The sequence below is a fragment of the Phyllobates terribilis genome, unplaced genomic scaffold (genome assembly GCF_046119375.1).
Source record: "Phyllobates terribilis strain yellow unplaced genomic scaffold, ASM4611937v1 Scaffold_4__5_contigs__length_816908805, whole genome shotgun sequence".
Classification (NCBI taxonomy): Eukaryota; Metazoa; Chordata; class Amphibia; order Anura; family Dendrobatidae; genus Phyllobates; species Phyllobates terribilis.
The window spans coordinates 262,027,992-262,043,754 of NW_027362764.1; the positions used below are offsets into that span (position 1 = coordinate 262,027,992).

The 15,763-nt window shown below is 44.9% G+C and overlaps 1 protein-coding gene across 1 annotated transcript; it reads right to left on the bottom strand.

The window, feature by feature from the left end:
- Window positions 1-10,665: 10,665 nt before the first annotated feature.
- YAE1 (YAE1 maturation factor of ABCE1) lies at window positions 10,666-14,940 on the bottom strand. Its single transcript, XM_073676602.1, has 3 exons — window positions 14,693-14,940; window positions 14,442-14,563; window positions 10,666-11,082 (listed from the first exon to the last, which is right to left on the bottom strand). The coding sequence occupies exons 1-3, from the start codon at window positions 14,816-14,818 to the stop codon at window positions 10,668-10,670; spliced, it is 663 nt and encodes a 220-aa protein (XP_073532703.1). The 5' UTR covers window positions 14,819-14,940; the 3' UTR covers window positions 10,666-10,667.
- Window positions 14,941-15,763: the final 823 nt, after the last annotated feature.

The window sequence follows — 15,763 nt, forward strand, 5'->3', positions numbered from 1 at the left end:
CGCCAAGCGGCAACAGGCTGTGCTGAAACTCATAAGCTTAGGTGATAAACCTCACACTGCTTGTGAGTTGTGGACAGCTGTGAAAGAGCAGGCAGATCTGTGGCTGAGACCGCTGAACCTACATCCAGGCATGGTCGTGTGTGACAATGGCCGTAACCTGGTGGCGGCTCTGAGGCGAGGCGAGATCACACACGTACCATGCCTGGCTCATGTGCTTAACCTCGTGGTTCAGCGGTTTCTTAAATCGTACCCCGAGTTGCCAGATCTGCTCGTCAAAGTATGCCGCCTGTCAGCTCATTTTCGCAAGTCGGCTACAGCTTCCGCCGCCCTTGCTGTGTTGCAGCAGCGTTTGCAGCTTCCGTCACACTGACTGGTGTGTGATGTCCCCACACGTTGGAACTCTACCCTCCACATGTTGCAAAGGATTTGTGAGCAGAAGAGAGCAGTTGTGGAGTACCAGCTGCAACAAGGCCGTCGATATTCAGGTCAGACTCCACACATAAGACCTTAGGAGTGGACCTGGATGTCTGACATATGTACCATCATGACAAACTTTGAGGAGTCCGCCAAGATGGTGAGTGGCGATGATGCCATCATTAGCGTCAGCATCCCACTTGTCTGTTTGTTGCAACGCTCTCTGCAGAGAATTAAAGAGGAGGCATTGCAGCCAGAGTATTATGATGCATCAAGAAGCCGTAGCGGTCGATTACACACAGCCCAGCCTCATCTCATCCCAACGTGCATTGGGGGACAATGAGGAGGAGGAAGAACAGGAGCTTGTATCATGTGCTGTAGACGGTAGTACCTGTACAACTGTCATACCGTCGGTTCAGCGTGGGTGGCCTGAGGACAGGGGGGAGGAGGAGGAGAGCATGGTCAGTCGTCATCTTGGTGAGGACACGGAAGTCTTACCCGTTACCAGTCTGGCACACATGGCTGACTTTGTTACGCTGCCTTAACCGTGACCCTCGCGTTGTCAAAATGTTGGGTGACAGTCATTACTGGTTGGTGACACTTTTAGACCCCCGCTACAAGGAGAACTTTCACTCTCTTATTCCTGAGGTGGAGAGGTCTACAAAAATGGGGCAGTACCAGAAGGCCCTTGCTGCAGAACTGTTAAAAAAAATTCCCATCTGAACACGCTAGCGGCAGAGGTCACAGTTCGTTGGCCAACCAAGGCGTACATGCGAGAGAGACTCTATTCCAATCCAGCAGAGGCAGGGGAACACTGTCAACGTTCTGGGACAGTTTTCTCAGACCCTCCCTTTGGACAGACCCTGAGGCGCGGGGTACTCTCACAAGGAGTGGAAAGTTTCAAAAGATGGTGAAGGAGTACCTTGCCGACCGTACCAGCGCCCTCCGTAATTCCTCTGTGCCTTTTAACTAATGGGTATCCAAGCTGGACACTTGGAATGAACTCGCTCTGTACGCCTTGGAGGTCCTGGCCTGCCCTGCCACTAGCATGTTATCGGAGCGTGTTTTTAGTGCCACAGGGAGAATTATAACTGATAAGCGCACTCGCCTGTCAACTGACAATGCTGACAAGCTGACCCTTATCAAAATGAACAAGGGCTGGATTGGGCCAGACTTCTCATCACCACCAAATGACAGCAGAGTAACATAAAGTCAAATCCACTCTGTTATTTCGGGAGGTGTATTCACATGCACCGATTCACACCCACACATGGGTATACGCTTCCTCGTTTCGGCTCTTTTATGTTCTTCTCCTTATCCTCAGACTCCACCACCACTATATCACCAGGGTGACCGTGGTCCGTGTTGCCATTATTGAAAATTCCTCCGTCCTTATTTTTGTCAGCTTTTGCTTGGAAGCCATAAGCAAAGACTGTGGGAGACCCACTCCCCAATAATGGGAATATTTTTAAGATGCTGTACTGTATGGCTCTTGTAAGGGGCATTAAAACCATCTTGTTAAGCTACTGCGACCACCACCACTTTTCCAAGGGGCATTAAAACCGTCTTGTTAAGCTACTGCGACCTCCACGTCTCTTCCAAGGGGCATTAAAACAGTCTTGTTAAGCTACTGCGACCTCCACTTCTCTTCCGAGGGGCATTAAAACCATCTTGTTAAGCTACTGGGACCTCCACGTCTCTTCCAAGGGGCATTAAAACCGTCTTGTTAAGCTACTGCGACCTCCACGACTCTACCAACGGGCATTGCATTTTCTCCTAATTTTAGTCAGCTTTTGCTTTTCAATGCATAGGCACAAACACTAAGGGAGACCCACTCCACAATAATGGGTAGAAGGTTTTTAGTACGCTGTAATCCACGTCTGTTTCAAGGGGCATTGCAGTTCCTCATAATTTTTGGAAAGACTTCCACTGCTTAGGCCAACAGTGCACAGGAGACCCAGTTGCTATAAATGGAAAAAATGGTTTAGTTAAGGGCCTCTGACCTCCATGTCACTTCCAAGGGGCATTGGAGTGCCTCTAAATTTTTGGTAGGCCTTTCACTCACTGTATGCCCTATAACTGTGTAGCTGAACCGCTCCTTTTGGTACAGAAACATATCCTACAAGACATGTGTGGTTGACTGGCCTGATATTGATGTGAATGGTCTCTGTTCCTCCTGCTCTTTCTCCTTTGCCACTACCTCATCCATCATTTATCACCGGAAGCTTTCTTTTAATGGGAGTCATAGAACTGGGATAGTAGCAGGAAAACATCCAGCAATCTTCGGAGGAGGTAGGATATGCGCCAAAACGCTGACCACCTCAGGCCTAGCCACTACTACATACATGCGCTTGCATTCCAAGAAAACAAAGCAGATGCTAACTTCTATCATCATCATGCTCCTCACCTTGGCACTCTGAACTCCCCTGATGGAGAAGTCAGGGCCCACCGAAGGAGTCTGGTTCTCTGGTGGGCTCGTCCAATGCTGCCCTAAAGCAGGCCAGGCTAAGAAAAGTGTGGGGGGAGGTGACAGGAGAAATAGGGGCGGCTGGGGACCGTTTATGGACACCCGGCCGCCCCCAGGCGGCTGGGGACCGTGTGTGGACACCCAGCCGCCGGGCGGCTGGGGACTGAGTATGGATACCTCGCTGCTGAAGCAGCCATGAGGTAGTGGCCAGCTTAGGCCTCCTGCAAACTAAAAGGCCCCATTTCAAGTGAAAGCTAGCAGTATGGTATTGCAGCCTGCGGGTGGGTGGTTGCCTGCATATTTGCGCTTGCATTGCAAGGAATGGGGGAGGTACAATTGAACACTGCCCTGGCACAAGGACTAGCAAGTCTGCATCTTCTGATGCGGCAAGGATCACTTCTGATGGGCACACTTTTAGGCAGTGACCTGGGAGTCAGAGATGCTTCCAGGGGTCTTCCCCATGCTGTTCACATGTCTTTTCAGCACTGTATGCATGTGTCACACAGCACATGGCCAGATAAGGTTGTAAAATGTTAAAATTACATTTCCCGGTGTATGCATTTGTCACGGTTGAAAGCAATGCTAAAGTGCAAAAACGCATGAAAAATGCTACTTGTGAACAAAGCCCAAGGCGTGGAGGAGCATTTTTGTTTTTGGTTATTTATTTTACCTTATACACAAGTCTTTACCCTGGAAAGGAAATTCCTTAACATATTTCACAGGAAAACAGTTTGTTTAGTTTTTGAACGTTTTATTGTGAGCCCGCAAAAGTGGCTTAATACCTCTGACCACGTTGTTGACAGCAGTGACCTGGGGGTCAGAAATGCTTCCAGGGGCAATCCCCATGCAGACATCACGTTGTTGACAGCAGTGACCTGGGGGTCAGAAATGCTTCCAGGGGCAATCCCCATGCAGCCCCCATGTCTTTTGAGCACTGTCACTATTGTTTTGGGCACTTTTTAGGCTTTCTACAGACTGTCGGGGGTGCCGCCACAAAAATGCTCGGGTCTCCCATAGACTAACATTGGGCTCGTTGCTCGGGTCGAGCACCCAAGTATCACGGTGAGCTCAGCCCAAGCAAATGTTTACTTTTTTTGGTTTATTTTTTTTTTCATAAGATTATTTATTTATGGGTACAGTATATATTTTATTTTTTTCATTTTTTATTTTTTTTTATTTTTACAATTTTTTTTTTTTTTCACTTTCTGACATTTTTATTACTTGTTCACATTGTCCCACTATGGGACTTTCACTTTTTGCAGCCTGATCGCCTGCATGGCATAGAGAGCAGCAGCTCCCTATGCCATGCAGCCTGTCAGCGCTGCACAGGGAGAAGTTGCTTTGGTCGTGCACTGCGCATGACCAAAGCAACTTTCTGCCTCCTGGTGACCCGGATGTTGTTATGATAACGTCGGGTCACCATGGCAACATCTGGGACCGGATTCAGAAGCCGTGGACGCCGACAGAGAAGGTAAGTATCGTGCTTACCTCCTCTTGCCACCGGAATGCTGCGATCGATTTCGATCGCAGCATTTCGGGGGTTAATGTGCCGGGAGCGGTGCGGGACCGCTCCATGCACATAGCACAGGGTGTCAGCTGTGACAATCAGCTGACACCCGGCGGCGATCTCGCCTGCACCGCTTGTGTGCGGGCGAAATTGCCAGGGCGTATTAATACGTATCAGGCCCATAAGGCCCAGATACGTACTAATACGCCCTGGGTCAGAAAGGGGTTAAAAAACAGGCAGTGAAATGTTTTACCTCACAAAATGAATCCTTTGTGATCCCTTGCTGTAATGTCTGTAGTGTCTTTTGCTTCCTCCCCTGCCCAGGAGATGTGGTATGTTCCGGACACGGTCAGACACAGACAATTTTTATAATGAACTTTCATTTGTGGGAAAACCCCTTTAAGATTGACTCAAAATGCATAGGTTCTGTGGCTTAGAAACAAGCCCATAACCTTACCCCTGCAGCACAATATGCTTGACAGCTGGTATGAGATGTTTGATTTTCACAAGCACAAACATCTCAACTGTTTTTCACGTCTGTCTAAGGCTATGTGCCCACGATGCAGAAATGCTCCGGATTTTTTCCTGAGCGTTTCTGCATCTCCCTGGCAGAAAAAACACATGCGGATTTTACATGCGTTTTCCTGCCAGGGACATGTGGATGTGAAGCGTTCTTCACATGCATTTCCACATGCGGATTGACAAGCGCTTTCCAAGCGATTTTAGCATCACTTGGAAAGTGCTTGACAACTTGGTCACACTATATAAATCCATGCAAACGGCATGAATTTATATAGTGTGACCGAGAGAATGTCAAAAAATAAAAAATAAATCTATACTTACCTTCCGATGTCCCCCGATGCTTCACCGTCTTGGCTGCCGGCAGATCGCATTACACTGAAGGACCTGCCGACGTCAGCGTCGCGTGACCCGTCACATGACTATGACGTCAGCGCAGGTCCTTCATTCCATCGCGAACTGTCGGCATGCGAGGAGGAGCGCAGCGGGGGCCGCCAAAAGGCAAGTATATATTTATTTTTTACAGTTTTCTATGGTAGCCAGGTCCGGAGGAGAGTCTCCTCTCCTCCACACCCGGGTACCATCCGCACATTGGAACACATGGAATGCGCATCTACATGTACAGTAATGCATAATCCATGCGTTCCAATGCAAGTCAATGGCGGCGAAAACGCAGCACTTACGCAAAATAATTGGTAGTGCTGCGGTTTTTTCCGCAATAATCCGCAGCGGAAATTTCTGGAGCATGTGCACAGCTCATGCGGATTATCATTGGGGAACATGGCAGGCCTTCTACCATGCATTTCTTTAGCGTTTCTTCAGCGTTTTTGCCGCTGCGGAAACGCTTAAATGCATCGTGGGCACACAGCCTAAAGGTAATTTTCCAGAAGTCTTGTAATTTTGCTCAAATGTAACTTTGTAAACTTTAACTGTACTGCCATGTTCATTTCAGAAAGAGCCTTTTTTCTGCCAACCCTTCCAAACAAGCCTTACTGGGTCTTTCTCCAATTGTACTGTCATGACCTTGAACATTGAATATGCTAACTGTGCCATTAGGACACGTTCCAATGATGAGCGTTTGCGTTTTTGATGTTGCAGATTTTCTGCACCCATTAAGTAAAATGGATTACTTGCATATTTTCAAAAATACACGGTATGAAAAACTCGCAAAATACGTGGGAGCGTAACTTTACAGTCTGATCTGTAGTTCTTGGGTTTTTTGCAGTTTTTCTGAGCATTTAACGGTCTTGGCTTGAGGTGAATGTTCTAGAATGTCTACTCCAAGAAAGAATGTAAACAATCTTAGAGGGAACTTGCCATTTAAAATAACGCTATTAATTTACAGATTTGGGGTTAATCTGCAGATTAATAGCGTTCTGACACCATGCAGCACCCGCACTGAGAGCCTCACTGAAGGGATGGAAAGAACTTTATTCCCCCAGGCAGCGATCGGCTTCTATTCATAGGGGTGATGCTATCACGTCTTCAGTCACCGCACTGTATATATAGATGCTGCTGCCAAGTGTGACTACAGCATCTTAATGGTTAAAAGAATGAGCGGGCTCCCTCTTTAGCCCCATTGGCACCCTGAGCTCTTGATCAGGTGGTCCTGATGTCTTTCTTGGCAGCTCATGGCTAAAGAACAGCCTTAGAGTCTGCTGGCTATAGCGGCCTGTACTGAAGTTATCAAAATTTAGGTGGTAAAAATAAACTTTCATTCCTGTTATGCCACTTTGCATTAATTCTGAAAAGCACCTAATGGGTTAATGAGCTACCTAAGGCTATGTGCCCTTGATGCAGAAAGTTTCTACAGCATTTCTGCATGTCTTTGCCAGTAAAAACGCATGCAGATTTTACACGCGTTTTTGAAGCGTTTTTACAAGCGGATTTGCTATGCGTTTTTCAAATGCATTGAGTAGGCAAATCCGCATGCGGAAACGCACAAATAATGGACATCCTGTGGATTTTTCCGCACAGAAAATCCGCTCCGGAAAACTCCGCAGCATGTGCACAGAACATGTGGATTATCATTGGGGACCATGGGGCACTTATTACCAAGCATTTTAAAATTGTTTCCGCTGCGGAAATTCCGTGGCAAAAACATTTGAAAAACGCATCGTGGGCACGCAGCCTCAAAGCAGTTTTGAATACTTTGAGTGACGTGATTTTTAGAATGGTATCACTTTTGGGTGGTTTCCAATATATAGGACCCACAAAGTCCATTCAAAACTGAACAGGTCCCTATAAAAATAGGTTTTGTAAATTTCCTTGAAAAAAATAAAAACTACTGCTACATTTTTAAAACCTTCTAAAATGCTAAGAAAATCAAACATTTCCCTCATGTCTGCTTTACATCAGCACCATTTGTAAAATGTTATTTAAATGTTTTTGTGTGGTATGACTATTGGGATTAAAGGGATAGTCATTCAAAGTTTGAAAATATATATATTTTTTTACATTTTTAAAAAGGTATTACTACATAAAAGTGACGCTGGTCAGATTTTAAAAAAATTGGTCTGGTCACTAAAGGGTGCAGCGTCAAACCCGCAGCGGCCAGCTGTTACAGCATAGTGGATGGGATTTGTACAAATCCCATGTCCACTATGCGTCTTGGTGCACCCGTGGAAACTGACCTGCAGCGTGTCTTTCCACACCGCATCATGTCAACTTACCCTGCGGGTCCACATGCGGACTTTCCCTACAGACCTAATCTCTATGGAGAAAGTCCGTAGGTTTATAAAAAAAAATTTAAAAAAAACGAGTTCATTTGCATATCCGTGCGCGGCACCTCCGCAGCGTCGGGGCCGCAGGCTGGGAGGTACGTCTGCACATACCCTAAGCGTTTTTACAACATGTGCATGAGAACCATCAGTAGTGTAAATTGAAAAGAGCTGGGGGTTTGGGAGCAGCACTGTGTCAATTATGCTGATGTCAGTGAAAAGGTCAATGCAAAGGGAAAATGTGAAGCTTCTATCCAGTGATATCCACAGTGGTTAAAGGGGTATTCTCATCTCCAAGATTCTATCCTAATATGTAGCAGGTGTAGTAATAATAATAATAATATTAGCAAATGCCTCCAATTAGAAATGTAGTATAGTTTTTCTGATTCGCTATGTCTCTTTCCTCATGTGCAGGCATTGCAGGGCCTTAGGTATCCATAGTGATGACCACTGATGGAGTGACAGTTATCTAGCTAGTTGCTAGTGGATACCTAAGGCCCTGCAATGAGGAAAGAGACCTAGCGAATCAGAAAAACTACACTACATTTCTAATTGGAGGCATTTGCTAATATTATTATTATTACACCTACTACATATTGGGATAGGATCTTGGGGATGGGAATACCCCTTTAAATTGTTACAGTAAATATGTTCCAAGGCAACACTTCCTTAAACAGTCAAAATAACAAACATCCAGGCAGCTATCCCAAAATTTTAGGAATAGCAAAAACTAAAGGAAGTAGCATTAAAGTGTATGTCTATAAATAATAATGGTGTACAGAGTAAATCTGCAACTATAGCATAATAATTAGATCTACACTATGTTATAATGTAGGACTGTAGTGGCAGAAACTGGACAATCTGAACACAGATAAAGAAAAAAAAAATAAGCAGAGAAGTATATAAAGGTACAAGAAGATGCAAAAAACTTGAGGATGAGGAAAAAAAATGGTAAAAGGTGGATATTCAAACATGCAGAAGAAAAAAAACATGAGGGTAGACACCCAGAACTATAACGAGAGTACATAAGTTGGAGTCATAATTCCATGTAAAAATGTATAATAACAGTGAGCATGTTACTACACATATAGGTACATCTTACTAGAGGCAAAAGTCATATGCACAACCAAGTATATCAAAAGGCATACATCATACACTGCAAGCGTGCCCTATAAAATAAGTGCTGGTGCAAGAACTTATTTGTGGATGATAACACTTACGGTGGTAGGTAGAAGTACAGGAGAGCCCCTCTACGGAGTGGTGCCCACCTCACATCCCCTCCCCCTTTTTTGTGCATTTTTGGATATCCACCTGTTACTCTTAAGCCACATGTGACCGTAGCTGTTGTGGAGGGCTGAAATTAATTCTGCTCAATATGAACATTACTTTAATGTTTACTACCGAGTTGAAGTAAGCATGCTGACGCTTCCCTATACACCGTAGGCGTCCACACAGCCCCCTCTATACACAGTATAAGGCCACAGCCCCACTATCAGTATCCGGTCAGTATTTCTTCTCAGGAGTGGGAGCCAGAACCAGGAGTGGATGATAAATGCAGAATTGGTGACTTGTTTCTATTATACCTTTTCTCTGATTGTTCCACACCTGGTTTTGGCTCCCACTCCTGAGAAAAAATACTGACCGAATACTGATAGTGGGGCCGTGGCCTAAGCCCCACACACAGCCCATACCCCAAAAAAACCCTCCCGTTTCTCCGGCGCTTTGCTGTATGCACTGGCGCTCCATACAGCAGTCGAGATGTAGTACCGTCATTGTGTCTGCTGTCTCAGTAGCACACGCTGAATGGAGGAAGAAAGAGCTGGCAACCTTCCTCTGAATTGCAGTTTTTCATCCCTCTCCATTTGTCCTGTGTATATGTCGGTCCAGTATATTTTCACATTTTATTTAACTAGGAAGTGTAGGATGAGCCAAACTAAAAGTTTTTTTTCACCACATATATAGCATATCCTGTGAATATAAAGTAAATATTTAATAGGGACAAGTCCCAGAACAGGGGTTTGGAGGACCCCGCCTGGTCTAGAGATAATATGGCTTCTACCTTTTGGGTAAGACAATCCCTTAAACATTAAAGTGGTCCCGTAACTTGTTACAGTGACACAATTTGGAGATAATGGAAGAATACCACCACTAGGACCAACAAAAATTGACAGGACTGGCCTTAATCCCATTAATAATGAGACAGTAATGGAATAGAATTCTAACCCTTACTTCTCCTATAAACCGCCTTGCAGCTTATCTGACAATCTTTAGAAAAAGGATTGCAAGAGAGTTACAGCTCATTAATGCACTGCGAGCTGCCATGATCAGCCAAGCACTGGAAAAAAAAAAAAAAAACATTTTGGAATATCTCATAAGTGAGCTGTAACAGAGTATGATCCGAGTGTGAGTGCAGCACAGGTGGAAGACTGAGAGCTTCTTTTCTCCATTGTGTCTGTCCACGTAAATTGGACTACACTCTGACAACCAACTGCAGTCCGATGTATTACATGCAACCATAGACTTGTTTAGGTGGGCATGGTTTAATTATCGCATGCACTCGGAGCATGCTGATTTTTTTTTTTTTTTTTTTCTCATGCCGATTCGTCATGAGAAAAAAAAAAGCACTGGTCAGCACTGCCCGTAGTATAGCACTCGGCCCAGTGTTATCTGATAAAACATCGGATAGCACTCGGCCGTGTTATACACCAGTGTGCGCGAGCCCCAATAGTCTAGTTTCAGAACAAGATGACTTACAAGAACGTCCTTCTCCCATACTACGTTTACACATCCTCTTCTGATTAAATTCAGCACTGTATTTTAGACTCTGTGAAGCTTTAAAATTTAATATAAAACTAATGTTCTTGCAAGCCATCGAGAAAAACAATCCCTGGATCCCAGAGCTAAATTGCAATTATTTGTGCATTACAATAAATATGCCAATTTAAACTGATCTACTTGTCATCACAGAAAAAACAACCATTTTAATAGCTGTTGATCCAAGAGGATTCCAGTCCTGGCACTTCACACATGATCAGAGGCACTAAAGCAAATACTTTATTTTCAGCGTCTGAAAATAAGATAAAAGATTTGCAGACATATTACTTTCTTGAACTATAGCAATGGTGTCTCTCAGAATGAGATCCAGTTCATGTTTCATTACACTGCTTAATTGTTGCATAGTCCTACAGCTAACGAACGATGTAGAATGGGATTCCTGGTTGAGAAAACACTCCTGCCCGCCATTACATGTCCCCTCACTGGACGGCTTTGAACAACTTGTGAAATCCATCTCCTCCAATGCGTGTGATATGTCAGATGGCTGAGTAACCTGATGAATTGATGACAAGCTCTTCACTATGTTGTCTTCACATTGGGTCACAGAAGATAGGAGCTCACCAAGCCGTGTACATGTTGAAGGGTCAGAACCATGGACTTGACACCATGTGACGAGGGCACTGGGGAATATTCAAATCATCACCATTAGTCCTTAGGAGTAAAACATTTTAGCAATCTCAAAATTCATGGAATATCTGTTTCATTAAAAATAATTTTAACCATTTCACTGTCAAGAACATAAAAGCAGTGATCAATTTAAAGGAACAGTAAGAATAAACATCTGTAAATAGCAGACATCTCTTCTACACTGATTTAATCTGTGGCATTTTTTGCATCATTTTAAGACAGTTTTAGGGACATCTATTTTAGGTTGGAGAACTGATGAAGGGGAACAATCCTTTTGTCCCACTACAAATAGGGCAGTCAACTGACTTACTCAGACACAGGCAAGGAAGAGAGGGCACGTGGTGGAGCTCTTGGGGCACAACATAAAAGGCATACAGTCATTGCAGATTCTGAGGCCTTTGTAAGACCCCCCCACAGCTGTAATAGCAAAAATAGCTTTACCCAATCATGGGTCACCAAACGGCTCATGTTGACGTCTATTCAAAACGGTCCAATCTCGGACAGCAATGCAATGGCCACGGCTCTCCTGACCCAAGCCTGATAGACATATACGAGGCTGTAATGCTCCAGGCAGGAGAGGCGCGGCCAGTCCATGCATTGTAGTCCGAGATCGGACTTGTTTACACAGACGTCTGCATGAGCCTCTCTTTAGACAGCTTGGGTTATGCAACTGATCTCAAGGATGCATGGACCGCACCTGTGAGACCAGCATGAGGAAAATGTACAATCTATACAGAAACCATAAGCAGATGTACATTACCTTGAGGTGTTATTACGGTTTTAACTACTAATCACATCTCAATCATTGAATTCAGGTTTTTCATTCAGTCCCATTAAATTCAAGCAAGTAGCCATGTAGAAAAAAAGACATGGATCGCACATCCAAAACTCATGCATTGATCTATTGTGGCTAAGCAAAAGTTACGAAACAAAAATGTTTTGCTTAGTTGCAATATATTAATGCACAAGTTTTGGATCCTGGAATTTTCAAAGGCGTTTGATACGGTGACACACAAAAAGTTGGTACATGTAATGAGAGTAATTGGACTATGGAAAAATATGTGTAACAGGGTTAACAACTGGCTCAGTGATGGGAAATAAAGGGTGGTTATTAATGGATCCCACTCAGACTGGGCCAGAGTTAACAGCGAGGCACCACAAGGATTAGGATTGGACCCGCTTCTTTTTAACAGATTCATTAATGACCTTGTAGAGTGCATACAGAGTACAATTTCAATATTTGAAGATCATAAACTCTGCAGGGTAATCAACACAGAGGAGGATAATTTAATATTACAGAAAGATTTATGGAAGCTGGAGGCTTGGGCTGAGATATGGAAATGGAAGTTTAATGTAGATAGATGTAAGGTCATGCACTTGGGCAGAGGAAATAAAATGTACAATTATGTACTTAATGGTAAACGGTCACTGAAAAAGGCTTCGGCGGCTGGCGAACTAAACTTTAGTGAACCGTGCATTAAAAGAGGCATGAATACTCATAATGACTTTTTACACCTAGGTCTGCGCCGGTGACAAGGAGTCCTCTACTTCTAAAGGAACGAACATGTAATCATCATCACAGACTGCGATGCTTTACCGTAAGAGCAGTGGGACTACAGAACTCTCTGCCACATGATGTTGTAATGGTGGATTCACCTCAAAAGTTCAAAAAGGGCCTGGATGTCATTAATGAAAAATATAATATTACAGGTTATGGGTACAAGATTCTGTTATGGGACATTGATCCAGGGAACAAGTGTGATTGCCGGGAAAGAATTTTTTCCTTAATAGCAGATGCAGACAAGTGTATTTTTGGTTCGAGTGCGATCTGACAAAACATCGGATCGCACTCATAGGCTATGAGGCCGTGCATATGTCAAATATTTTCCTCAGCCCACATCAGTCCGAGGAAAAAAAAAAGTGGCTAAATAGCTTCGTTTAATCAGATATTCGGTTCGCACTCAGCCATACAAGTCAATGAGTTTCATCGGACTGCACTCTGATGTCATCTGACTGCAGTCAGATGTTCACAGACTGACAGAATGCAGAAGATGAAGGCATTTTTTCTCTCCATCTTCACTTCATCTGAGAACCGGATCACACTATGCTAATACTTTGATCAGTGTGATTTGCATAATTGACCCGATTCTCTTGCATGAGAGAATACACGGTCATCTGCACCTGCCCTACTATGGAGCTATTAGCATCTGTCTCTTGGGGGTTTTGCCTTCCTTTGCACTATGTTCATTTTATGGGGCATGTTTCCAGGCGGATTCTGTCTGAAAGAGATGTGGTGTGCACGTAGTCCAAGTGTGCCCAAGTGCACAAATAAAGGCCCATAAAGGCATGGGTGGGCAAGTTTGGTGTGTTAGAACTTCACAAAGACCCTAGCTCTCATCACCATCGAATGCCTTTGGGATGATTTAGAACAGAGATTGTGAGCCTGGCCTCTGAAACATCAGTGTCTGACTTCACAAATGCTCTTCTGGATGAACGAGCAAAACTACCCACAGACAAATCCCAACATCTGGTAGAAAACCTTGCCAGAAGAGCGGAAGCTGGTTTAGGGTGCTTTCATAGTTGGTTCAGTGCCCGGTCAGGGCTTGTATCCGAACCCCAAGTAAAATAAATGTGAAAGCACCCTTAGCTGTAAAGGGGGGGACCAACTCCATATAAAACAGCTTTTATTTCCATCACTACAAGCGGATACAAGATCACCGGAGAGGGGGAGCGGTGTGAAGAGGCGACGGCTGCTCTGTGCTTCTGAATGCCTTTCGCCTCTTCACCGCTCCCCTCTCCGGTGATCTTGTATCCGCGTGCAGTGATGGAAAGAAGTTACTTAAAAATGACCCTGGATCGGTGAGTGCTCCCGCTCTTGTTCTTTTTGCTGGACCGTATTCATCTTACTTTTTCCGGTTTATACCAAATGAGTGATGTTATCTCTTTGTTGTAATGGATGGTCCTTTTATTGCTCCGTGCATCGGTGTTGGACAGTGCTGGCTCTTACACTATTTTTTCATGGATAAATTAATATTGTAAGATTCATAAATAGTCACTATTTGCACATAAAGTATTGTCATTAACATGTGACTTTGGACACATTCGTTTTGCGGAGGGAGTCGGATGCAAGTCCCTATGGGACCAACAACGGGCGCTTGAAAACAATGTGAAAGCACCCTTAGCTGTAAAGGGGGGGGGGACTAGCTCCATACTAATGCCTATGCCTATAGAATGGGAGGTCAGAAAAGCTCCTGTAGGTGTAATGTGGGGGCGTCCTAATACTCCACTGGGTATACAACATAGCAATACCGTAAGCCCTGTGCACTCATAACACCAGTCAGTGTGCACTCACCTCAATGATCCTCTGAGCTCCCCACAAGGCAGCAGCAGGGTCGCCCCCTCTTTATAGCCCACATTGAATCCAGTCTGCAGAGACCTCTCCTTCCCCGCGTCCACTCCATGGAGATAGCCCTCCTGTAATGACACACATGGATGGAAAGGAGCATTTCTGGGGAGACTTTGATGGAGGCATATGGTAGGAGATGTTAGTGAGTGTCCGATAACCCACGTGACTGGCAGCCACATTGCAGAGCTATCACCCACCTTCAGCCTCTTCTCCATATTGTTCCGCCAGTCATTCTGCAGGAGCTTCATCTCATCTGCTTCCTCATCAAACACCTCATCCTCCCCCTGTGGCCGGAGCTCCGCCGCCCCCCGCACCCAGGACATCCCTGCCCTGCGCTGCCAGCCTCACACAACTAGATACTAGTGGGGTGAAGGACCTTCAATGACGTCATGACCGCGTGATCAGTTACGTGAGGGGAAGCATGAGCTAAGGACCTGTGACTGTGTTGATCATGTGATGTATGGGAGGAGTTAAATCTGCGCGTCCTGTTATATCACACGGGCGTGTGTAGAATGGATGCGGGAAATCAGTGTGGATGTAATGGCTGAGCTGTGGGTGTACTGTGTACTGTTCACTGTGAGAGGTGGACCAAGATGGCCGCTGTATAAGTAGTGACTGGCCGGACAGCATAGGCACAAGTGCGCCCTCTAGTGTATCCTGGGTATAGTAAGGGATTACTGACAGAGAGTCGGAGAGTTGTTGCTTTTTACCAGGAGACAAAAACAATTGGGGACCGTATAGCATTGCATCTGCAATGTTTTAGCTCAGCACCATTTCATTTTCGTTCCTGCAATTCCAGAAATGTATAAATGTGTAACGCCAGTTATAGCTCTGAAACACTTAAAAATGATGAGAAAAGCGGACGTTAAGCATATAACGTCAATTATGACATACTTATGGTCGCATTTTTACATGAAAGTTGCAAAAAGTCGCCTATTCTAGACCGGTCTGACTGTCTTAAAAAAGGAAAAAATCCATGAATACGGTCCAGTAAGAACAAGTGCGGTAATATACAGGGTCCTACAAGATCACCGCTGAGAAGAGGCGACCGCTGTTTTGCACGTTTTTGCGCTTCTACATGCCTTTCTCCTCTTCACACCGCTCCTCCTCTCCTGCTGTCCTGCTGACCACTGGGTGGCGCTCATAGCAATCTGGCAATGACAACCACAGGGGTCTCCTGCAACCCCGGGTTGTCATGCCAACCCATTGGTGACACGCGATCATATGATGGGGTCGCCGATGGGCGGGGTCAAATGGGAGATTGACAG